At 43.1% G+C, this 24,232-nt stretch overlaps 2 protein-coding genes and 1 pseudogene across 3 annotated transcripts in view; 1 reads left to right on the top strand and 2 right to left on the bottom strand.

The window, feature by feature from the left end:
• LOC132005911 (caspase recruitment domain-containing protein 8-like) overlaps nt 1–3,721 on the bottom strand; it is a 26,640-nt gene extending 22,919 nt beyond the window's left edge. Inside the window, exon 1 of one of the 2 annotated variants that reach the window (XM_059383426.1) lies at nt 3,655–3,721. The gene's annotated coding sequence lies outside the window, so the exon portion shown is untranslated. Of the gene's footprint in view, nt 1–3,227; nt 3,374–3,654 lie in introns of those variants that run through there. The other variant, XM_059383427.1, reaches the window with a different exon arrangement.
• Nucleotides 3,722–8,285: 4,564 nt separating this feature from the next.
• LOC132005909 (caspase recruitment domain-containing protein 8-like) overlaps nt 8,286–24,232 on the bottom strand; it is a 34,954-nt gene continuing 19,007 nt past the window's right edge. Inside the window, 11 exon segments of the mRNA XM_059383421.1 lie at nt 8,286–8,735; nt 11,839–11,883; nt 12,936–13,077; nt 13,423–13,497; nt 13,499–13,549; nt 14,917–15,179; nt 15,251–15,480; nt 16,042–16,192; nt 18,224–18,279; nt 22,395–22,550; nt 23,777–23,923. Of these exon segments, the coding sequence (XP_059239404.1) occupies nt 8,470–8,735; nt 11,839–11,883; nt 12,936–13,077; nt 13,423–13,497; nt 13,499–13,549; nt 14,917–15,179; nt 15,251–15,480; nt 16,042–16,192; nt 18,224–18,279; nt 22,395–22,550; nt 23,777–23,923 (1,582 nt within the window). The 3' untranslated portion in view covers nt 8,286–8,469.
• Nucleotides 19,030–20,082, top strand: LOC132005781 (density-regulated protein-like; annotated as a pseudogene).

Here is a 24,232-nt window from a genome sequence, read left to right as displayed (position 1 = left end):
TCGGGGGGGCGCCTGGGTGGCTCAGTGGGTTAAAGCCTCTGCCTTTGGCTCAGGTCATGACCCCAGGGTCCTGGAATCGAGCCCCTGCATCTGGCTCTCTGCTCAGCAGGGAGCCTGCTTCCTCCCCTCTCTCTCTGCCTGCCTCTCTGCCTACTTGTAATCTCTGTCTGTCAAATAAAATAAATAAAATCTTTAAAAATTAATTAATTAATTAATTAAAAAATAAAAATAAAACCCTCAGTTGGTTTCTCAGACTCCCTTTCACTTGAACACTGAGAGGCCATTGTCGGGATATTAATGAGCCCAATTTCAATATTGTTGTGTCTTGGGGGCTAGGGAGGCCCAAGGGGAGGGAGAGAGATGGGGAGAGGCAGGACAGTGGAGCAGTCAGAACACACACAACATGCGTTAAGTCCATGGTCTTCTAAGGGCAAGGTTCATTACAATAGTAATGTAGGATTGCAGGGATGTTGTCTCCCAGAGTTGAAGAATGAATCTTGCAGATATAAAAGGGTGAATGGAGTGAAAGTTTTTTAAGTGAAGGTGAGACCAGAAAGGACAGGAAAAGCTCTCTAGAGTGAGGGGGTCCCAAATGGGTTTCCACTGAGAAACAACATAGTGGGACCACTTGACCACTGTCAAGACTGGTCTTTTATTGAAAACTTGACAAGGCAGCTCATGACCTTGAGATACTTGTGTTAGTTTGGTTTGATCAAGGACTATCGACAACACCTTTAATGACTTCCTTTTTTTTTTTTTTGAGGTTGAGTCATTTTTCGTGATCACACTGTAGCAACCAAAGAATATTACTTCCCTAACACCCCGGAAGCCAGGTGTTCTGGTCTATTCTGTTCTCTCTTGTTCACTGTGTCTTAGCACCTCTGCCTGCCAAGAATAGTTTCAGAGCCCAGCCAGGGATCCCCTACCTTCCCTGTCTATACCTTAACCCTTTCCTTTTCACTCATTCCTTTGGAATAGAATAGAATAGAATCCTTAACTGCCCTTAGGGGATAGGATGATGAGGGCTCTGGCTGCTTCCTGCCAAAATGGGGCAGTGTGCTGTATGCTGTTGGAATCTATCCAGGGTTTGGTCTAGGGGCCCACAGAATGGCTCTGGGGTGCAGGGAGTCATAACAGACAGCAGATGATCCACATATCACACATGCAAAAGAATAAGCATAAAAGAAATGTCAAGCTCAAGAGATCACATCTCCTAGGTAGGAGCCTCAGTTACCAATTCCATTGAACAGAACAGTGATACCTTGATGTTATTTAACTGATCACAAATGTCCCCTATTAAGAGTTATGTCCCCTGCAAGAGTTAAGCGCCATGCTGAAGCAACACATGCAAAGAAACGCCTCACATCCTAAATGGTGGGGTAATAGGAGATAATCAACAGTGGTCTGGCTTTCGAGAAGTCCCTCTCTGACCTCACGTAACTTTCAGTTAAGTGCATTTAGCACCTGGGAAGAATCATTTCGAGTCCTTCTGGGTAAACATGCCGTTTTGTTTATTTTATGTGGTAGTCCTACCAGAAGTCCTGGAGACCCACCAAAGAGGCAGCCAAAGCTATCGTGGCCATTACTCCGAAGTTTACATCAAGTTGCCTAGCTTAGGCACACACTACTTTTATTAAGATTTTATTTATTTATTTGACAGAGATCACAAGTAGGCAGAGCAGCAGGCAGAGAGGGGGAAGAAGGCTCCCCACTGAGCAGAGAGCCCTATGTGGGGCTCGATCCCAGGACCTGAGATCATGACCTGAGCTGAAGGCAGAGGCTCAACCCACGGAGCCACCCAGGTTCCCCACACGCAACTTTTAAAGACAATCAGAACTAGAATGAACATCCGCAAAGGTGGATTATTGAAATATAACTTCTCTCTATAATAACCCTCATTTGTAGAGATCGCCTAATCAAGAATAATTTGTTTGCGAAACAAGTCCAATTATAACAAAGTTTTTTTTTAAAGATTTTATTTTATTTATTTGACAGAGAGAGAGAGAAACACAGAGAGAAGGAACACAAGCAGATGGAGTGGGAGAGGGAAAAGCAGGCTTCTCACCGAGGAGCCCAGTGCAGGGCTCAATCCCAGGACCCTGGGATCATGACCTGGGCTGAAGGCAAACGCTTAATGACTGAGCCACCCAAGAGCCCAGGAGACCAGAATCTTATTGAACTTTCGCAAATGACTATAATTACCATGGAAGAAAGAATATTGAGAGACCTTTTGAATTTCAGAGGGTTCTGATGGAAAAGTAAACTCTTTCCATTTGTTTACAAACGTATATTTTATTACATTTCTGGAGTCATAGTTTTCTTAAGAGAAAGTATTTTTAATCTACAAGACCAAACATTAGAGAACTGGCAATGTTTTAAACAAGAGTCACAAAACTATAATCCTTTTCTTAGTTCATTTAGTCCCATGTTACTAATTCTTGTTCAGGTTACTTTTTTTAAAGATTTTGTTTATGTATTTGGGATAGAGAGAGCAATGATGGGGGAGGGGCAGGGAGGGAGGAAGAGGCAGGCTCCCAGCTGAGCAAGGAGCCCATGACGGACTCCATCCTATAAGCCTGGGATCATGACCTGAGCCAGAGGCAGACGATTAACCAACTGAGCCACCCAGGCACCCTGGACATAAAACATTTTAGTAATTACAGTGTTAAGTGATGACATAATTACCAAAACCTATTACAACTTTAGGAATTGTATATCATCTCCAGAATAGCTAGATTTATCCAGACAACATAACCCGAGGCTTATTACTTGTTTGCTGGTGTTTTCCAGGTAACTTCGGATACCAAATAAACAAGCCTAATTGGTCAAAAAGACTTTGTTTATGATTTAAACCTTGGGGAAGTTTGTTAAAAAAAAAAAAAAAAAAAAAAACAAAAAAAAAAAACAACTCAGCTATAAAGCACATACCTGAGTAGAATTACAGATCATTATAAGCCCAAAACTTAATTACATATTTGACCAAAATGACCTAAGTTTCCAAAGGCAAATATGTAGGGTCATATAGCTGTGAGCAAAGTTAGCTCCTTTAGTACTGAGAAGTTTTAAGTAATCAAAGACCGGAAAAGACAAAATAGAGAAACTGGTTTTCCTGGGCAGATAAAGAAAAAAACAAATTCATTTCCATTTTCAAGAGTAGACCAACAATTTACAAAAACTTAATCTTCTGAACTGAGAGAAAGCAGAATTTCAATCTTCTACTAGTGTACCTTTAAAATCCATTCATTTTAGGATGCCTGGTGGCTCAGTCGGTTAAGGGACCACCTTTGGCTCAGGTCGTGATGCTGAGGTCCTGGGATTGAGTCCCTCATGGGATCCCTGCTCAGTGGGTAGTCTGTCTTTTCCTCTGCCTCCTGCTCCCCCTGCTCATGCTCTCTGTCTCTGTCAAACAAATAAACCTTAGAAAATAAACAAACAAACAAACAAACAAACAAACGAAAAACTGCAACAGATATCATGAGCTCATCTGACTTTCAGTAAATCTTGGTAGAATAAAAGTTTCACATATAATGCCGATAAGTTTCAAGACATGTTTAATTAAACCAGCACACTTAAATTAGTTTAAACACCAAATTATGTTTGTCCTGAGTTCTCTTTTAAAAGCCGATCAGTTTGTTTCCCTTTGTCGATTTTTACCTGAGACACTGGTGGGGAAATCTGAAGTGAACGGTGTCCCGAAGGCCAGCGGCACACAGGATGGTGCAGAAACAGGAAGAGGAGGGGGGAAGAGGCAGAAGGCACAGAGTGCTGCCAGAAGGCAGAAAAAGAAAGTTCCCAGTCCTAAAACCTGTCAGCCCAGACAGATGAGCAGACGCAGAATGGTGTACATTTGTTTTTCCTCCAAAGTGGAATCAGGAGTCTGTGTCAGGCAAGAGAAGACAGGGAATTTCTCTGAAAGAAAGGGAGTTTGGGCAGCTGTTGGGGAATAATCCCGAAAGTCCCCATCCTGGGGGAGAAAAATTAGAGACACTTGGTTCCAATTATAGCCATTAACCCGGAAACAAGGGAGAAGTTCCCACATCTATTAGGAGGAACAGAGAGAGAGAGAGTCAGCACCCCACCCTGTGTTTCCTCCAGCAACCTAGGTTTATTCTGAGGAGGTCTACTTAGTTAATTACCATCCAGTATGTCAGGAGGGAGTTTATTAACTGGAGACATTGGGGCAAACACATTCTGCAAGAGGCCCTTACGTCCGGGTCCTCTGGTAGAGCTAGGACCCTTTGCCTGTGTTCTCCCGAGGAGACCTAACTGATTGATTGCACTGGGACCATGCAGTGTTACAGTTCTGCTTCTCCCTCTCCCACTGCCCCCCCACTCATGCTCTCTCTCACTCACTCTGTCTCTCAAATGAATAAAATCTTTGAAAAGAAAAGTCATAAATTACCCTTGCCCCCGCTAGAACAATAATGAAAAGAGAGAAGCTCTGGAATGAAGACTCATAGTCATATGAACTCCTCTGCTTGAGCTCAACCTGGGTATACATAGATCTGGCCCTATTTAGGATCTTGAGAACTTTGAAAACTGAGGAGCTGGGAGACTTCTGTCCAATCCATAGACACATACATATGGTAGATCTTAAGAGAACTGCACAGTCTTTGAAAACTGTAAGATTAAAAAAAAAAAATCCAGGGGCACCTGGCTGGCTCAGTCAGTGGAACATTTGAACCTTCCTTAAAAATGAAATATTTAGAAAAAAAATCCACATTCTTCATTGCACATAAACAAGACCCAGTGTCTTGTAACCTCACATTCAAATGTCCAGAGCATAAACCAAATTTATTCAAAATATGAGGATGAGCCAAAAAAGTCTCCGCTTATACAGAAACTAAGAATCAATAGACATCAGATAATGAGATGACACAGATGTTGGCATTACCTAAAAAAGACGTTACAGGAAATGCTCTAAAACTGTTCTAACAAGCAACTGCTAACACACTTGCATAATATAAAGATATGTGCAAAATAGAATATATGACATAGAAAACGTGAAAATAGAATGTAAGTGAAGAAATGGAAAATAGAACAACCAAAGTCTAGAACTGAAAAATACAAAAGCCAAAAATTAAAATTCAGAGAATGGACTCACTAGAAGAACACAGATAACAAAGAAAATGAACTTGAAAAATAAATCAGTAAGAGTTGGGGCTTCTGGATGTCTCAGTCAGTTGGGCATATGACTCCTGATTCAGCTTAAGACATGACGTCAGGGTTGTGGGATCAAGCCCCATGTCAGGCTCTGCACTCAGCACAGAGTCTGCTTGAGATTCTCTCTCTCCCTCACCTCTACACCTCCTGCACTTGTGCTTGTTCTCTCTCTCTAAATAAATAAATAATTGAATAAATGAAATCTTTAAAAAATTTTAAAATATAAATAAATAAGTGTTATGCAATCAGAACAACAGGGAGAGGAAGTGATAGGAAAACAATTAAATCTGACAGAACTATGGGCCAACAAAAATCTAACATTCATACCCTCAGAGTCCCAGAGGAGAAGAGAAAGAAATGCAGGATTGAAAAAAAGGTAATTAGAGGCACCTGGGAACTCAGTATGTCTGTCTGTCTATCTATCTAAAGAAATAATATTTGTAAACTTTCAAGTTTTGTGAAAGAACATAAGGCTACAAATTTAAGAAATCAAATGAATTCCAAATAGGGCAAACCCAAAGTAATCCATACCCAGATCTATCATAATCCAATTGTTGAAAACTGAAAACAGAGACAAATGATACCTTATGTCCAGGAAACAAGTTGAATGACGAGCTATTTCTCATTAGAAACAATGGAAACCAGATATAAATGGCTGAAAAAAGGAACTGCCACTATAGCCAGCAAAAATGTACTTCAGGAGTGAAAACAATACAAAGACATCTTCAGATGAACAAAAATTAAGTAAACCCATAGTCAGGAGATCTGCTTTAAAAGAATTGTTGGGGTGTCTGTTTTGTTCAGTCAGTAGAGTGTGCAAGTCTTGACTTCAGGGTCATGAGTTTGAGACCCAAGTTAGGTGTAGAAATCACTAAAAAACGTAAACAAGCTTAAGGGGTGCCTGGGTGGCTCAGTGGGTTAAGCCTCTGCCTTCAGTTCAGGTCATGAACCCCGCATGGGTTCTCTGCTCTGCAGGGAGCCTGCTTCCCCCTCTCTCTGCCTGCCTCTCTCTTTACTTGTGATCTCTCTCTCTCTCTCTCTGTCAAATAAATAAATAAAATCTTGAAAAAGAAAAAGATAAATAAGTTTAAAAAAAAAAAAAGAATCACCAGAGGAAGTTCAATGACATTTGGAATATCAGGATTACAGAACAAAATTACTCAACAAAAATGGTAAATATCTGGGCACATATCATAGATTATACTCTTCATGTGTTCTTAAAACATACGCATCAATTGCAAACAAAACAGGGGTACCTGTGTGGCTGTCTGTGAAGTGTCCAACTCTTGATTTCGGGTCAGGTCTTGATCTCAGAATCATGAGAGGGAGCCCTGCCTCAGGCTCCATGCTCAGCACAGAGTCTGTCTGAATTCTCTCTCTCCCTCCCTCTGCCTTTCCCCCTACTCATGCTCTGTTCATCTCTCTCTAAATAAATAAATCAAATCATTAAAAAAAGAAAGTAAAAAAACATACATAACATTTTTATGATTGGAATCTTACTATACACAGAGGTAATATTGAAAACAACTGGGTCATAAAAGTTACCATGGCCAAAATGGTGCTAAGGTTTCTAGATTCAACTTTAATTCACACACTATGGATATGAGGACCAACGCATTCAGGAGGTATCTCTTCATTTTTAACACAATCACTAAGAAATGCAAAACCACATACCATAAAAAACACAATAGATAAATTAAGGTAGAATACTAAACACTCTTCAAGTAAGCCCTAAAAAAGCCTAGAAAGGAAAGATAGCCATGCAGCACAAAGGGAATAGACAGAAAACAAATACTAAAAGGGCTGCCCTCGGCTAAATCCTAACCACACAAGAATTATGTTAAATGCAAATGGCCAAACACGTCACTTTAAGAGCAGACGTTGTCAAAATGGGTTTAAAAAAAAAAACCCAAAAGCCAACTGACCCAACTCTAGGCTGTCTTCCACAAACTCACTTCAAATACAAGGAAATAACTAGGCTCAAAGTCAGAGGATAGCATTACTTATGTCACGCAAACACTGGTCCAAAGGCAGCTGGGACGCATACAAAATGGCAGGGTCCAATGGCAGAACCCCAGTGGCAGGCTCTGCCTATTTCTGTGACATACCTGCCAGGAGGGCCTCCCTCACAACCACCGGATGCTCCTCCTTTTCCCCCACGCTGCTTCTGTGGACACTGTTCATCCATACTCCGCCTCTGCGATCCACAGAGCTGTTCCATGAAGTTGTGTGACCCAGAATGTGCCCATTCCTGGTACCATCCTATATACCAAAGACCAAAGTTTTTCTGCCAATGTTGGCATTTGCTTCCACTCCTGAGCTCTATTTCATCAAGGGACTTTTCATCACCCTAATAGAAATAGCAACGGATAAAATGTTAAGTCACAGTGTATTAAAAAACAAATCAAAATTTGTGAATGTCATGAACGTCCTCAACAGGGAGTGTTTTGTAAGCCTTCCTGGCTTCTGTTCTGAGCAGGTAACAGCTCAGATATAATGTTCACTGGAATTGCTTCTCACATGACTCAGGAGACTTGGTCTCCCTGGGCCCTGTCAATCATAACCACACCTGGTCTTGCCTTCCTCTGCCCAGATTTCCAAGAAATGTGTCAATGAATGAAATGGGATTTTTTAAAAACTTGACTTTAAAAATATTTAGTATGAAATAAAAGGCTCAATCTCACGAAACAAACTGACAGTTGCTGGGGGTGGGGGTAGGGATAGGCTGGGTTATGGACACTGGGAAGGGAATGTGCTATGGTGAGTGCTATGAAATGTGTAAGCCTGACGATTCACAGACCTGTACCCCTGGGGCAAATAATACATTAAATGTTAATTAAAAATAGTTTTAAAAATATTTAGTGTGAATATTCCTACTCTCTTGAGATATTGTTGAGGGGAAGATATGAGGACACAGAAATAGGTATCTGCCTAGTTACACATCAGTCCTCAGTAAAACCTGTGTGGTGGCTGGGTGTCACCTGGACCTCTTTTGTCATAGACACTGAACTCAATGATCACACGTCTGTTTATCCACTTTCCTTCTTGTTTTTAAAAGATTTATTTAATTTATTTATTTGAGAGAGAGAGAGAGTGGGAAGAGGGGCAGAGGAAGACAATTTCATACAGACTCGCCCTTAGTGTGGAGCTGAGAGCTGAGCTCACTCTCACGATCCCGAGATCACGAACTGAGCTGAAATCAAGAGTCAGACACTTAAATGATTGAGCCACCCAAGCACCCCTCTTTATCCATTATCCGTGGAGGACACGGGATTCTCTCTTCCTGAGTATTGACCTGAGTCAATGTTATAAACTCTGCTGGCTGAGGTAGGACATCAGGTAAGGATCTCTTTGCTGAAGGCTTCTGAAGAGTATCTCCAGGGCCTGGGGCCCTTTCTTCTCCACCATCCTCAACAGGGTCTCATTCTTCCTCTGCTGTGTTGGAAACTGCTGCACCAGCTCCTTCTCTTCCTCGGTGAAGACTTCACTGTCCTGAAGATCATCTAGTACTCCGCTCAGGTCCCCCAGCCTGGCTCGCAGGTGCCGGTGGTTCTCCTTCATAAAGATCTCAGCTGGACACAAGAAAGAGTTGCAGATTCAGAAAGGGATAGCTCACTTATGGGGTTCAAGATGTATGCTCAATGTAAACACACACACACACACACACACACACACACACACACACACACACACATATTTTAATTTAAGTAGGCTCCAGGCCCAGCATGGAGCCCCAAATGGGGCCTGAACTCATGACCCTGAGTCAAGACCCAAACTGAGATCAAGAGTCACACACTTAACCAGCTGAGTCACCCAGCCACTGCTTAAAGGCATAATTCTGTGTGGAGATATTGCTCATTCTCTTTTGCATGTTGCCCAGATCTTACACACACATCCTCAGGATTTCCAGTCCATTCCCAGGGGTGTATGAATCTAGGGAAACTTGGTGATCCCTCTTCTGCAATTCTATTCCCTCTTCTTTAAGCTTTGAGCACCTCTCCTTCTTTATTTCTCATTTTCACTGGAATCCCACAGAAGGCCTATCTTTTTCCACATTCATCTATTCATCCTTCTAACATATTTCAAGTTCACACATTGGTACACAGGATACCAGACGTCAAGGTGTAGTAGACTAGCTCTCCACCCTCAACGGTCTTCTGATAAACTGTGTAGAAAGAGATTTAACGGGTGAAGTACAACACAGAGGGGACAGAGAACACTGGAGAGAAGAAGGTATTTCGCATCATGCCAACTCAGGGTTCACACTGGTGACCACACATCATACCTGTGTGACCTTGGCTAAAACATATCGCTTTCGAATTCCTCAGTTTCTTCATTAAAGGAATGACTGTCTTTTTTTCTTTTTTCTTTTTGAGAGAGAGACAGAGCACCAGTAAGGAGGAAAAGGCAGAGAGAGAGAGAGAGAGAGAAAGTCTAAAGCAGGCTCCACACCCAGTGTGGATCTGGACACAGGGCTCGATCTCACAAACCTGAGATCATGATCTGAGCCGAGATCAAGAGTCAGACATTTAATCAATTCAGCCACCCAAAAGGGTGACCCAAAAGGGGGATTGGTTTCTATATACAACTCATGCCTCTAGAGCTTCTGTTCTTTAACACAGTGGTGAAGATCATTCATGTCCAGTCATCACAATTATAACCAAACACCTTCATTGAACGATGTGATTTCTGTGAAGTCTTGGTGCTTCTCCTGAAAAATTACTGGAAGTGTCCGTTCAGTGACTCCTCAATTTGAATGAATGAAGTTCCTCTCAAAAAGATTCTCAACTTAACCTATTCTTGCTGCCTCATTTGTTTAGCAATTTCTATTCCATCTTCTTCATTGGACATAAATTTCACTTTTGCCTCTCTCCACAATACACTCTGAAACTTTTTCAACTCCCTCAAGGTTAGATCTGAGCCTCCCATTTCAACCTCCCTTATATCCCTCTAATTTTCCTTTGGAACGTGTGTCACAACTGTATTTTGAAAAGCACTGCGAAATCAGCTTCACTGTTTTCACCTGCTGGAGTAGAAACCCCATGAGTGTGGGGGGGGGGGGTGTCTGTCTCAGACTACGTTCCATACAGGACTACTACCATTGCCATGTTCACTCTGATGCTCCTCCATGCTTTTCTGTGGAAGCCAGCCAAAGTGCATTGACAGGACTAGACAGAAGCGGTGAGTATAATGTACACCTTTATGTACCCAGAAATTTGCCATGAAACAGGCATTCCATAAGCTGCATTTGTCTCCATGATCATTTTTATCACCATAATTCCATAGGAGAAAAATGCAACCATAGCCCTTGGCTCAGAAAGGAGGGGATGACTAGACTTTCAAGCAAAGTCTTCACAGAAGAGTTAGTATCAGAGGAGGCTTTTGAGGAATAGGATTCTGGTATTAAATACAAGATGCCACCAGGCCAAAAGGCAAAGACGGGGAGAGAGATGTCAGGCTTCACAGTGCATGCTGGCCAGAATGATCTGACGCAGGACGTGGGCTGGCAGCCGCTTCTGAGGGTGTTCTAGAGAGAGCACACAAGGGTGGGTTTCATCCTTCTGACACCAGGTAGCTCTCGCTCTAGAGCTTGTAGAAGAGGAAGGGAAGAGACGTCTTCTTGGTGCTACACACTCACCACCTACATAAACCCTTTCAATTTCCTTTGTGAAATCTTCTTTACGTCATTCTTAACTGTATCCGTGGTTGGGTTTGAACCCAACAGCAACTCCAGGCATGGGGTCTAATTTTCTGTAGCTCATCTGCCTCTCTGGTCCCCCTGACCATAACACCAGCTGGCCAGGAAGTGGGTTTGTGCCATATGAAGCCAGTGTGACACCTGAGGAGTAAGAGGGATCAGGGGATGTTCCCTTTCTCCTCCGGATGATCTGTTTTGGGACAGGAGGCCTGTCACTTTTACTGTGTGGAGACTGACAAAGCTGACAATGTGGAGGTCATAATGTAGTCCTCTGAATTCAGACTCTTATTATATCTTATTTATTTTTAAAAGTTGTTGTTGTTGTTATTATTACAGGATCTCTACTCCCAAGGTGGGGCTTGAACTCACAACTACCCAAGATCAAGAATCACATGTTCTTCTGACTGAGCCAGCCAGGCACCCCTTGACTCCTTACTTTGCATAATTTCTTTCTCTGCTACATATCCTCTCCAGTAACTAACCATTTCCCAGCTAATCCCTGTTCTCAATTTTCACAACCTCCTAACCTGGCTCCCATTTCCTGTCCATTCCACACCCACAGTCATCCACACTGTTCAGAACAGTGAGTGCATTGCTACCCACCTTTCCTGAGTCCCCCTTTGCCCTCAGCCTAAGGACCAAAAGAGTTCAGCCATCAACCTTCTGCTTTCAACTTCTGTTTCTTGCCTGCCTTTGGTCTCAGGTGTACTCAGTCCCTCTAGAGTTTCATCTCCAGCCATATCGAACTACTTTCACTGAGACTTCCTCAGATGCAAGATATTTTCCCCAATAAGACGTGGTTGCATGCTCAGAGTCTGCTTATTAAACCCTCCCATAAATTCACTCAAGTGGCTCAGACTCCTTCTTTGTGTCCGACAGCACTCAGTCTCTGTAACTGAAGAGAAGGTAGGATCCCTCACTGAGCCACCTCACACCCCTCAAAACCTCCAGACATTTGGTGTGGACACTGCACTCACCTGAGAAGGGAGAAGGCGGTGATGCAGCACGACACTGGAGCTCCACTAGGAAAGAAGGAAAAGTTGGAAAATGAACCATTTACCTTATTTAGTTTTTCTTTTTCTTTTTTTTAGGTATTGTTGTTTCTTGTAATCTCTACACCCAACATGGTGCTCAGACTCCCAACTCTGAGATCAAGAGGCACAGACTCTTCTGACTGAGCCAGCCAGGTGCCCCTGCAGTTTCTCTAGTCTTCGATGCAATGCACTAAAACAATTTGATTCCATTTCCTGGGTTAAGGATCCCATTGGAACATTGATATACCTAATGGAACCCAATTAACTAGAAGGTCACCCACTGCCCACCAAGGAAATGCATCAGAGGAAGAAACAGTTTTTTGAATATTCTATTTCTATTTCTAAGCCAATATGTGAGGAAATGAGAAAGCTATGGTAACATTATCACACTATTCTACATAAATCATCCTCCAGGCAAATGTATTTTAGACACGAAATACCATCATAAAGTGAGTACATTTCAAAAATAAGTAATGATATTCTTTTAACCCTATAATACTGGGATTGTGATAGTGCAAAATTTATACGTTGAACACACATATAAGTTGGTGGGAGATTTGCCAATTGGAGCCTTATTTGGGAAAGTCACTAGAGTCTGTTTACCATGAAGCCTTCCACATGGTGTTACATGTTCTTCCTAAAAGCCCTGTTGTTCTTTCAACTTCTGATCAATTCTGTGCCCTTCCTTCAGCAGCTGATTAGTCTTTATGTATGAAAACTATAAAATTGCCCTGGACATAGAATTAAATTGACTTCTGCTCCATTGGTTCTTATGATTAGTATCTCTGTTCACTGCCTCCTACGTATGAGAGGGTCCAATTCTTGATAGCAACAGCCATCCCTATCCCAGGCAAACTTGAACAGTGTCTACACTTTTGTTTCAACTCAACATGGACTCTAAGCTGGCAGTAGATTTATTTTCTACTCTGCAATGGGACCATAAACAGACCTTCTCCTCTGGCACACATCACTACAACCCAGAAAAGAGGTGCATAATTTGTTTTTATCCCCCCAAATTTAAACATCATATTTTTACCTACCTGGCTTCACCAAAGTGTGCCAGACCGAAGTCTTGCATGTTTGTTCGGTAACTTCAAATGTGATTGGTTCCTCCATCTTCCCAGCAAAGACTTTAGAGAATGACTGGGGTTCTCCAGGACTCCTGTAGGATAATTTCAACTCCTAGAAGAAGCACAGCACTTGACTTAAAGTGTCAGGGGGTTGACGGTGGGGGTAGAAAGGCCTGTTTGCCTGCAGTGAACTGGTCACTGAAATATTAGCCATTTCCTATACAGTCTTGTGGCTGGATGAGGGAAAAACAAAAGGAGAATGGTCAACAATCTTTTCAAATTTACAATTTTAGGAATTAGTATTATTCCATGGAAGGAAAGGTAGCTGAGCTCCTATCAGGATATGGTTTGGAGAATAATCATCTGAGCTACTAACCCTCTCCTTTAAAAAAAAAAAAAAAAAGTACAAAATTTTGAAACCTGAGTGAAATTTGAGTTACATCCAAATTCTACTGACCTTGGGCGTTATTTCCAGGTGGGCCAAACCAGACACAATATAAGAGGAACCAAAATGCAGGGGTTCCACAGGGGGGGGAGGTCTGTAGACGCACACCGTTAAACTTAGTTTCTTCTTCATCTATTGCCTGAGGAAGAAGCAGCAGAAGCAAATGAGGGAGCAAAGCTAAAAGTAAACATATGCCTCTGGACAAGTAATCTCTGTACACAATGTGGGGAGCAAACTCACAGCTCTGAGATCCACAGCTGCATGCTCCACCAACTGCCCCAGCTTGGTGCACGAGAGACGTGTATTAATAAAATTTTCCTGCTGGTTATCTCAGAGCTAGGGATTTATTTCATTTTTGTTTGTTTGTTTGTTTGTTTTTTCCTTTGCGGGGCAGAATGGGCAGAGGAAGATGGAGAGAGTGTCTTCAGCAGGCTCCAAACTCAGCACAGAGTCCAACTCTGGGCTCCATCTCAAGACCCTGAGATCATGACCTGAGCCAAAATCAAAGGTCACACACTTAACCAACTGAGATACCAGTTGCTCCCCCCACAAAGGGTTTCTTTTTATTATAGATCTCTGTAGAGTTTGGTTTTTCTTTGTATAATGTGGCAGGGATCGCCTGAGTGTTCCTCAAATCCGGGGACAAAGAGGCTTTCTCCTTGTGCCTCGGCAGAGAACCATTGCTGTCTGCAGCTGCATCTATGAGGGACGAGGCTCCTGCTCCATGAGGTGACAGCCACCTGCCCACCAGCAAGCAATACAGCAGTGACGTCACCCCAGAGAGACCCAGAGGCAGAACAGAAGAGACCTCAGAGCTCTCTGAGGATCCACCCACGATACAGAATAGAACTCAAACAACAAAATAATAATAACATTCGACAAGTCTTAGCTACAGCTCAATACACACTTTCTGGAATTAACAAGCAAGAATTGCTGTCAAAAAACAATTACAGTAGATGCTTTCATCAGTCTAATTAGTAAATACTCTTGGTGGGTAGCGATCAGGTCGGGGCAGGAAGGGGAAAGAAGCTGGTGATGTCCACTTCTCCATCTGGGTGCAAAAATTAGGGAGCGATCCATTTATCTGCGTATTTGATTCACGTTAAAAGAAATCCATAGATCCATTTAAAGGAAGGGTGTCCAATGCTGAAACATGAGTTTCATGTGAGCATAAACGATGCTCAGTCAGTTAAGCGTCTACCTTCAGCTCAGGTCATGATCCCAGGGTCCTGGATGGAGTCCTCCATCCACCTCCTTGCTCAGCAGGGAGCTGGCTTCTCCTTCTGCCTGACTCTCCCCCTTCTTGTGCTCTCTCTCTATCTCTCTTGGTCTCTCTTTCTCTCTCACTCTCTCTCTCTCTCTCTGGAAAATAAAGAAAGTCTTAAGGAAAAAAAAAGAAAGAAAGAAAAAGAGAAATATAGAAAGCAAACAAACAGAAACAGAGTCCAAGTTCCAAGGCTATAAGTGGACGTATAGTTCTTGCTTCTTCAAATCTGCCAACCTTACCTTCATCACCAAGGAGTCACTGGGGATAAGGTACAGGTGAAATTTAATCTCTTTAGGGTAGAAGTGATAATAGAGCAGTGCCGTGGAAATGATGGGGACCGAAATACCAATCGCACTGGTCAATCTCAGCAGGATTCCCATCAGAGAGAAGGTGGGGTTTTCCAGGACGGCATAGAAAGGCTCCACTCGGGCTGGCGCCTCTAGGATCATCCGTTCGTGCTTAAAATGGGCAACATGGAACCAAGACATATCGACCTCATTTGCTGTAGGACAATGAGAAAGGGCATCAGACAGTGTTCCCCACCAGCCCCACAGCCCCCTTTCCTCTCCTTACCTGGCAGGGAGATGATGTGAGGGAGGTGGATTTCAGCGATGACCCCCTCGGGCTCCACGGAGATATCAAACAGTGGGCCTGCCACCATCCACTGCTCCTCAGGCTGTAACTTCAGTTCTGGATGCTGACTCCAAGAATCGAATGCTATCCTCACGGTCACCGCGGCTGTTACCAAGAATCCGAGGCGTGTCGCTGGCCACAGATAGAAGCCAGCCATGGGGAAGTGGACGCTGAAAGGAGCCAGAGTGATAGTCATGCTGGGAGAAGACCAGGACTTTGATTTTTTTTTTTTTTGGATTTTATTTATGTATTTCAGAGCGAGTGAGTGAGAGAGCACGAGCTGGGGGAGCAGCAGAGGGAGAGGGAGAAGCTGAGCAGGGAACCTAACCTGGGGCTCATTCCCAGGACCTCGGGTTCATGACCTTAGCCAAAGGCAGACCCTTAATCGACTGAGCTACCCAGGCTCCCCGGGTCTTTGATTAAAGAAGAAAAGTGTGGAGGGATATGGTGTTTGTGGAGCAAAGTTCAAGACCCCTCTGTGGCTTTCACCACATTAGAACACTCTGGCGAGTTAATGACACTCTGAGGGCCCCACTTTCTCTATATTCTACATGTGGTGAAATTAAAACACCAACTCAGTGCATAGGATCAGAGAATCCTGACAAAATTTCCAATGTTGAAGGGGTGAATCGCATACCTTATCATGTAGGTGTGTACATGTAAGTATCACACAGCACATACTTCCTTTATGGGAGAATTGTATTGAAACAACCAACATCTTCAATTCTTACCTGTATCTGTTTGCACTCTCATCAATCAACTCAATATCCACATTTCCTTCAGGTCCCAGAAACTGATAACTATGACAAGCTGGTCCAACCCCAGAAAAGAGTTTAGGAGCCTCAAGGGGCACTAGTGTCTTCTCTTCCAAGCAAGTCTCTTCTGAAAAATACACATTGTACATGTCAGATTGGATTTGCTGGAAAAGGCATGGCCTAAAGGCGTTCTGGATTTTGAATTACACATGAGCTGTTAGGAATCCAGATATCAGAGAGAAGAGTATGGAGGGAGAACAAGGGGCTTTGGCCTTGGAATCCAGACAAAGAAAGGCACAAGAATGTTCTTGGTCACTACTGAAAATGAACCCCCAAATTTAAGAAGGAAGTGAGGCTGGATGGCTTTGTTGGGGAGCAGTATTCACCTAGGGCAGGAACCATGGCAACTAAATTTCTACATGGTCCCAAACAGCAGCTAACACCCGATGCTGGTGGGGGAACACAAGTCCGTAAAAGGAGCAAGCATGAAAGCTTAAGAAGGAAAGTCACAACTCTTCACCCTAGTGTTCACCGCCATCCAACCCAAGGCACTGCAGACCATCCTCTGGTTCCCCCAGCATTTCCACCACCCAACTGGGAGAGTCTTCCCAGCAGCACTTAGAGACCCTCTACGCACGCGCTCCTGGATACCATTCTTTCTGCTCAGACTCTGGGTGAGGATGATTTGCATAGAACAAATATCTGTACCCTGGATGATAGAAGTCTCTGAAATACTGTGCTCAGAGAAAATTGGTTTATCAAGAATTAAAAATGATGGAATCTCATTTGGCAGAGAGTAGGGATTTGGGATAGGAAAAAGGAAAAGTCTCAGACGGTTACCTAACCACTCTGAGACTTTTTTTCTCCCATGTCAGATAGACTAATGCTACCCACACCTTATAGAACTGCTCTGAATCTTGGTACTAGCTGTGTGGCACCTCCAGAAAATAGCACACGGTGTCAGCCGTTCATGTGAACACAGATGAGCTTCCCCCAACCTCGTGGCAGGTAAGCACAGGAGCTGAGCTGAGCACCAGGACACAGCCAACACCAGTGCCCTGCTCTCCAGAATCTCAGGTGGCTTTCAAACTACTTCACACCAAGTGGGACAGTTTCCAACCATGAGCACTTAGAAGTGGAGTGTGTAATGACAGGATCTAGGACAGTCGAGTCGGGTAAATTTTTCCAACCCAGTGAACATCGGCTGGGATAGTGCTGAATTTGAAGATGGAGCATGTAAGAAAGTCCTAATGCTGAAATGAGGTCATAAGAAAGAACTCTTAATCCAATAGGACTGGTGTCCTTGTGTCCTTATATGACAAGGAAGAGACACTAGATCTCTCTCTCTCTCTCTCTCTCTCTGGATACACAGAGGAAAGGCCATGTGGGGACCCAGGGAGAAGGTAACCATCTGCAAGCCAGGACAAGAGCCCTCACCAGAGACTAAAAATGCTAATACCTTGATCTGAGAATTCTAGCCTCCAGAACAATGAGAAAATTAACTTCTATTTTTTTTATTTCTTTTCAGCGTAACAGTATTCATTGTTTTTGCACCACACCCAGTGCTCCATGCAATACGTATCCTCCTTAATACCCACCACCGAACCACTTCGTCTGGGGTATCTTGCTATGGCCGTCCTAGGACTCTCATACAGTAGGAATGTGTTCTAGCCCAAAGCCAATCAGAGTACTAATGTCACAAAGGATCAAGATCATTAAGCACACATTGCTTATGTTTTGAAGTCTTGGCATGGATTAAGGTAAATGAAAACAAGCCCCTTTTAATTAACTCAAACACAATCCAATGCTGTCACACCTCACTTGGAAGATTTCTCTCCTCTAAGTTTGCTTTATTTGTCTTGACACAGAGTCTAGATGATACACTCGTAAAGTTCCCTTGGATAACAAAAAGAGAATGTGCTAATGTCCTTAATAGAGTGTTTGGAATATGGAATCCACTCCAGTCATGATATCCAAGATTATACCTGCTTCTTGTTCCCATTTATATTGTAAGGAGGATGGTGTTAGAGCTAAGAAAAATTTCTTTTGATTGTCACCACCCCAAAGACTTCAAAACTGTCTTCTACCAATAACACCACAGGACATTTCCATCAGCCCACTACACACCCCTGGCTTCACCTCTATATTAGACAATTACCTGATTCTAGTATCTGTGCAGATTCCTGGTCTTCTGATCCACTGATGCCTGGGGCCCTTGAATGTCAAAAATAAGGAAATTATTAGAAATCAGCTCACAAGGGGTGACCGACTGGCTCAGTCAGTGGAGCACGTGGCTCTTGATCTTGGGGCATGAGTTTGAGCCCTATGTTGGGTGTGGAGATTACTTAAAAATAAAAAATCTTTTATTTATTCATAACAAAAAAATAACAAAAAATAAAATACAAAATAAAAATCTTTAAAAAAAAACTTTAAAAAAATAAATAATAAATCAATTCACCAAAGGAAATGAAGGGGATGTGATTAAAAACTAGAGCTCTTTTGCACAAACAATGGCCACTACCCAGGAGGGGCCATTTAAAATCTCAATTCAATTCAATTAAATTCAACTAAATTAAGTTAAAATCCAGATCCTCAGCTGTACTATCCACTTTTCAAGTGCTTCATACCTACCTGTGGCAAATGGCTACCATATTGGCTGATGCAGAAGGGAACATTTCCATCATCCCAGAAAGTTCTACTGGACAGTCCATTAGACTTTCAAAAAGGAGATGACTTGGACAAAGTGAGGTTTCTTAACCAGGTATCTGAAGAGTAGGACCAAGGGGACCTCTCAGACCAAATGTGGCTTGACCATTCTATGTCTTCTCCTATTAGGTGGTGTCCAAAGTGGTCACACTTCACTTTTTTGTTTAAGTTGCCCTGACTGGGCATGTGTCGCTTCAGCTGGTGGTGGTGCAAGGAGTAGAGGCAGCAGGAAACTGGGCTCCCATCTGGGTTTGGGAGATGACTGCTGGGATTTCTGAATCTGGTGGGCATCATGGCCAAGGAGATCAGGCAATACCTGAGGGCAAGTTAGATGCACGCTACCCACCTGGAGTCCTTTACAGTGCAGTCTGTTCACTACCAACAGCATGCACTGAGTATATATGCCCGAAGTTGTTAAATGCAGACAGTGCTTAGAAAAAATGTTCCAAATGAGTTTGCAAAGCTTACTGCAGAAGATACAGAAACAAGAAGCGGGACTTAGTGAGGGTCAACGCACAGCAGGGAAAAGGGAGAGAAGAGCAGAAGAGAGGTGGAAGGGGTCAAATAAAGTAAAAAAGGAAGACAATACCACAAAACGTTAGGATTGCCAATATCCCAGAGCAAAAAAGAAATATGTAAGAGGAATGCGTGGCATTGTGGATTTCAAAAGTGGCCTTAAAGAAGCTCAGAGAGGGTTGCCTGGATGATTCAGTTGGTTGTGCATCCAACTCCTGATCTCGGCTCAGGTCATGATCTCAGCATTGTGAGATCAAGCCCTGAGTTGGGCTCCTCTCTTGGCTGGACTCTGCTTGAGATTCTCTCTCTCTCCCTCTCCCTCCACCCTTCACCCCACTTGCTTCCACTCTCTCTGTCTTTCAAATATTAAATCAAAAATTTAAAAAAGAAACAGGGTTGGGGCACCTGGGTGGCTCGGTGGATTAAGGCCTCTGCCTTTGGCTCAGGTCATGATCCCAGGGTCCTGGGATTGAGACCCACATCAGGTTCTCAGCTGAGCAGAGAGCCTGCTTCCCCTCCCCCTCTGCTTCCCTCTCTGCCTATTTGTGATCTCTGTCTGTCATATAAATAAATAAAATCTAAGGAAAAAAGAAACAGAGTTTTCATTTTTTATTTTTTCTCAAAGAGTCTGTGGTGCCTCAGTAACAGGAGAGGATGAAATGATCATTCGGGGAGGCCATTACAGATGACATACTTGATGTCATTCAGGAAAAATGATCAGAGGTGGATGATGACAGCATTGAAGACCTTGGAAGAAGCAAAGAAATGACTTTTGAAAAATGTGTCCATATTTAAAGGTCAAAACCAAGAGGTGATGTGGCCAGAGGGAGAGAGGCTTTTTAAAAAAGATATACTTCTCCTACATTAAAACTGTAGATTACCCTCACCCTTGGCATATGCACTGTTCTGGATATGCCACTGCTTGGTTGTTTTTTGGTTTTTGTTTATTGTTTTTTAACTGCCAAAGTCTAATAAACAGGGGAGGCCACCAGGCTTATTCATGAAATAGAATTTAGTCAAATAAAGATTTAAGAACACTGGGTATAAATAAGTAAATAAATGGTTATGATAGATATCTATGACAATTGGAATAAAAACATTGAATTAGCAATTGACTCATGGGTAGAATACTGCCCCATAGGAGCGGTCTCCAAATTCGACTGCACCTGGGAAGCTTTAAAGAAAAAAAAAACAATAAATGGGTCACAGCACAGACCAATCAAATCAGGAGGCAGAGGCGGGACCTCAGCATCATTACTTTTTTTTTTTTTTTCTTAATCAGAGAAAGAGAGAGCCCACATGTGAGTACAAGTAGGGGGAGCAGCAGGCAGAGGGAGAAGGAGGCTTCCCACTGAACAAGAATCCCAACACAGGACTCAAATCCAGGACTCCAAGATCTTGACCTGAGCTGAAGGCAGATGCTCAGCCAACTGAGCCACCCAGGCGCCCCAGCATAATTACTTTTAAAGCTTCCCAAATGATTTCAATACTCAGCCAATGTTGAAAATCATCAGATATAGGGTGAGCTAGTGATTCATGAAGGAAATGCCTGACTGCGAGAAATGTGCCTGAACATATTTTCTGCAGTCAAATGCTCTACCACTGAGCTATACTCCCTTTAGGTGATATTTTCTGGATGAGGACAACCAACTCTATCCGATCTCTGCCCTGGGGAGTTGGAAATGTGGAATGAATCAAGACCAGGGGGATCATGGGGCAACAGTCCCAGCTCCTAAGAAGGGGTGTGATGAAAGAGGACCGAAAGCATTGGTTTCTGGGGATACAGTAGTTATTGCATGATTGATGCCATGGGATCATGAAATGTCTGATTTCACTGACATTTTCTTAGAGTCTCCTGATTTCTTGCTCTATACATGTAATCCTTGATCTACAGATTCTTTATATATTCCTTGATATCTCTATTCACTTCAACATGAAAAGGATTCACAGAGGAACTATACATAGACCAAGGCTAATAAAGATGCATATTTGGAGAAATGGAGTTAAAAAAAAGGATTTGTAGCTCTTTTCTCAAAAGGGTTTTGGGCAAGCCAGGGGAGAGAAACTTGGCCTGCCCTCCTAAGTCTTGGTGCTTTGTCTGAGGCTACAAAATCAGCCATGGGTTATGTCAGCCCCCATGCAAAGCACTGAGAGGAAATACACTGCCTTCTGTTCTCTGCTTGTGCATGCTGGGTTCCAGTGGGTGGCTGAGGTCAGGTTTAGGAGCTGGGAGGAAGCCACCGGTGAGTGCGAGCCAGCTTATCCCAGATCATGGGATCTGACTGTTACTTTTCCAAGAATTTAGTGGGTAGAGTGTTAAACATGTTAACATAAAATTAAATTATATAAAATTTTCATTTAAATAGATCTATATTACAGAGAAAATAAATGCTGAAAACTTGGGACTTTCTAATTATTTTACTACATCTTATGATACTCTGTGCTCTTTTGTTTTTAAGTCTAGTTATTTATTTTTTTGTAATCTGGGTTTGAACTCAGGGTCGCAAGATCACAAGTTGCATGCACTACTGACTGAGTCAGCAAGACACCACCATACTCTGCTCAACTGAAGTTATTTCCATCTATGGTACCTGAGTGGTGAAAATACTCTGTAGTTGGGCTACTGCACACCTATTTCCAACGTCCTGTTCAGGGACAGCATGTTGGTAGTTTGAAATCCGCCTGATGGAAGTAGTCACCCCACAGAAATTGGCAAACACTACCACCAAAGGCTCTCCCCTTTCCCTGAACATTTTCCAGTGCCCCTTCCCAACCCCAGCCCATCCTTTCTCCTCATCAGCAGTCAGTTTCCCAGGCACTGAGTTGGTTACTTTCATTCTTTCCCAGCTCAGCCAATAACACAGTGATCTTTGCAATTGTTGCTGCCTTTCTGTGTACAGCTTCTCAAGACGCCTTTCTGAAGGAAGAGGTAGTTGGCCTCATTCAGAAATTCCTGGGTTTGTTGGTAAGACTGGATAAGCTCATTCATCCTCCCCCTGATTCCTGTATCAATGACCCAAATCCCCGGATTCTCTTGTGCCCCTGTGATATTGAGGAATGGAATCCAAGACTACCATCAGCTTTCCCCGGGAAATCATTCTCCTTACTTAGAAACAGCTCCCTCCCAAGACAGAGGTTCAGCAGCAAGGATGCGTGGTTTTGGCCCTGTTGTTATCATGTCTTCATAATCTGAGGAAGGACAAAGCTGGAGACGCTCATCCCATGTCACATAACAACTGTATAGTGATTCATCATAACATTCACTGAAAAACAGAAGGGAACTCATGTTATGAATACAGCATGGCAGTCTGGTGACAGGACAATCTCTGCAGCATGACTTTATGTCATTAAAAGCCCTAGACCCCATGCTTCGTCTTCAGGGAAACCTTCTCTCAAGCCCCCATGACTCCCATCTCATCCTCATTATAAAGGATTCAGCTGTGTCTCTGTGTCCCGCTCCACATTGCTCTCTCCAACCCAGGGAAGCAGAACTCACTCAATTCTCAAATCCTAGTACTTGTTGTAAGGTTTTGTTTCGTGATAGGCCATTGACCTAAGTGACCTTGTTGAGAATTTTAAGGAGAAGATTCCTGGCCTACATTCTGCCTTCATCCATCGCTGTGTCCAAGAGAATGGAACTCTATTGTGATTAAAATTCCACGACATCAGTGAGATTATGTATATGTTGTAAGGACCCACGTAGTACTAAGGCTCCTCTTCTACCTCCAGTCTCCATGTGGTAAGGGACACATGAGGATGCTAAGAGGGAGGGAAACGATGGATATCAGTCTTGTTTTCTTCGTCCACTGGGGATCCTCATCCAGATATGGAACTGGAAAGTCCTAAGCTAGGTGCTTTCTTCTTCTCACTTGAGAGCTGGTCTCTGGTCTCCCTTGCCTGACTGAGACCAAGATTGGGGTTCGGAGCCAGGGAGTATCTTTTGGGCCAACACCTGTACTGCGTAACATGATAGCCAGTAGTCACATGTGCCAATTTAAACTTAAATTTTGGGACACCTGGGAGGATCAGTTGGCTAAGCATCTACATCTGGCTCTGGTCATGATCCCAGTGCCCTGGGATTGAGTCCCCCATCCGCCTCCTTGCTCAGTGGGGAGTCTGCTTCTCCCTCTGCCTACCATTTCCCCTGCTTGTGTATGTGTGTGTGTGTCTCTCTCTCGCAAATAAATAAAATATTTTTTAAATAAAAAATGAACTTAAATTTTAAGTCGTTAAACTTGAAAATCAGATCTTTGCATGAGATCTGCTGCCTTTTTGTGTATAGCTCCTCGAGACGCCTTCCTAAAGGAAGAGGTAGTTGGCCTCATTCAGAAATTTCTGGGTTGGTTGGTAAGACTGGATAAGCTCATTCATTCTCCCGCTGATTCCTGTATCAATGACCCAGGTCCCCTGATTCTCTTGTACCCCTGTGATATCAATGAACGGAATCCAATACTATTATCAGCTTTCCCTGGGAAATTATTCCCCTTACTTGGAAAGAGCTCCCTCATAAGATCGAAGTCCAGCAGCCGGGACATACGGTGTTGGCTCTTCTGTTATCACCTCATATCCTAAGGAAGTAGAAGGCCTGAGGTCTGTCACCTTTACCACAGTACGTAGAGTACTAGCACAACATTCACTGGAAAACAGAAGGGAACTTATGTTATGAATACAGCATGGCAGTCTGGTGACAGGACAATCTCTGCAGCATGACTTTATGTTCATTAAAAGCCCTAGACCCCATGCTTCGTCTTCAGGGAAACCTTCTCTCAAGCCCCCATAACTCCATCTCACCCTCATAATGGATTCAGCTGTGTCTCTGTGTCCCGCTCCACATTGCTCTCTCCAACCCAGGGAAGCAGAACTCACTCAATTCTCAAATCCTAGTACTTGTTGTAAGGTTTTGTTTCGTGATAGGCCATTGACCTAAGTGACCTTGTTGAGAATT

Source organism: Mustela nigripes, chromosome 17, assembly GCF_022355385.1.
Source record: "Mustela nigripes isolate SB6536 chromosome 17, MUSNIG.SB6536, whole genome shotgun sequence".
NCBI classification, from domain to species: Eukaryota; Metazoa; Chordata; class Mammalia; order Carnivora; family Mustelidae; genus Mustela; species Mustela nigripes.
Note: the sequence above shows the minus strand (reverse complement) of the source record. Positions and strands in the feature narration are given on the sequence as shown.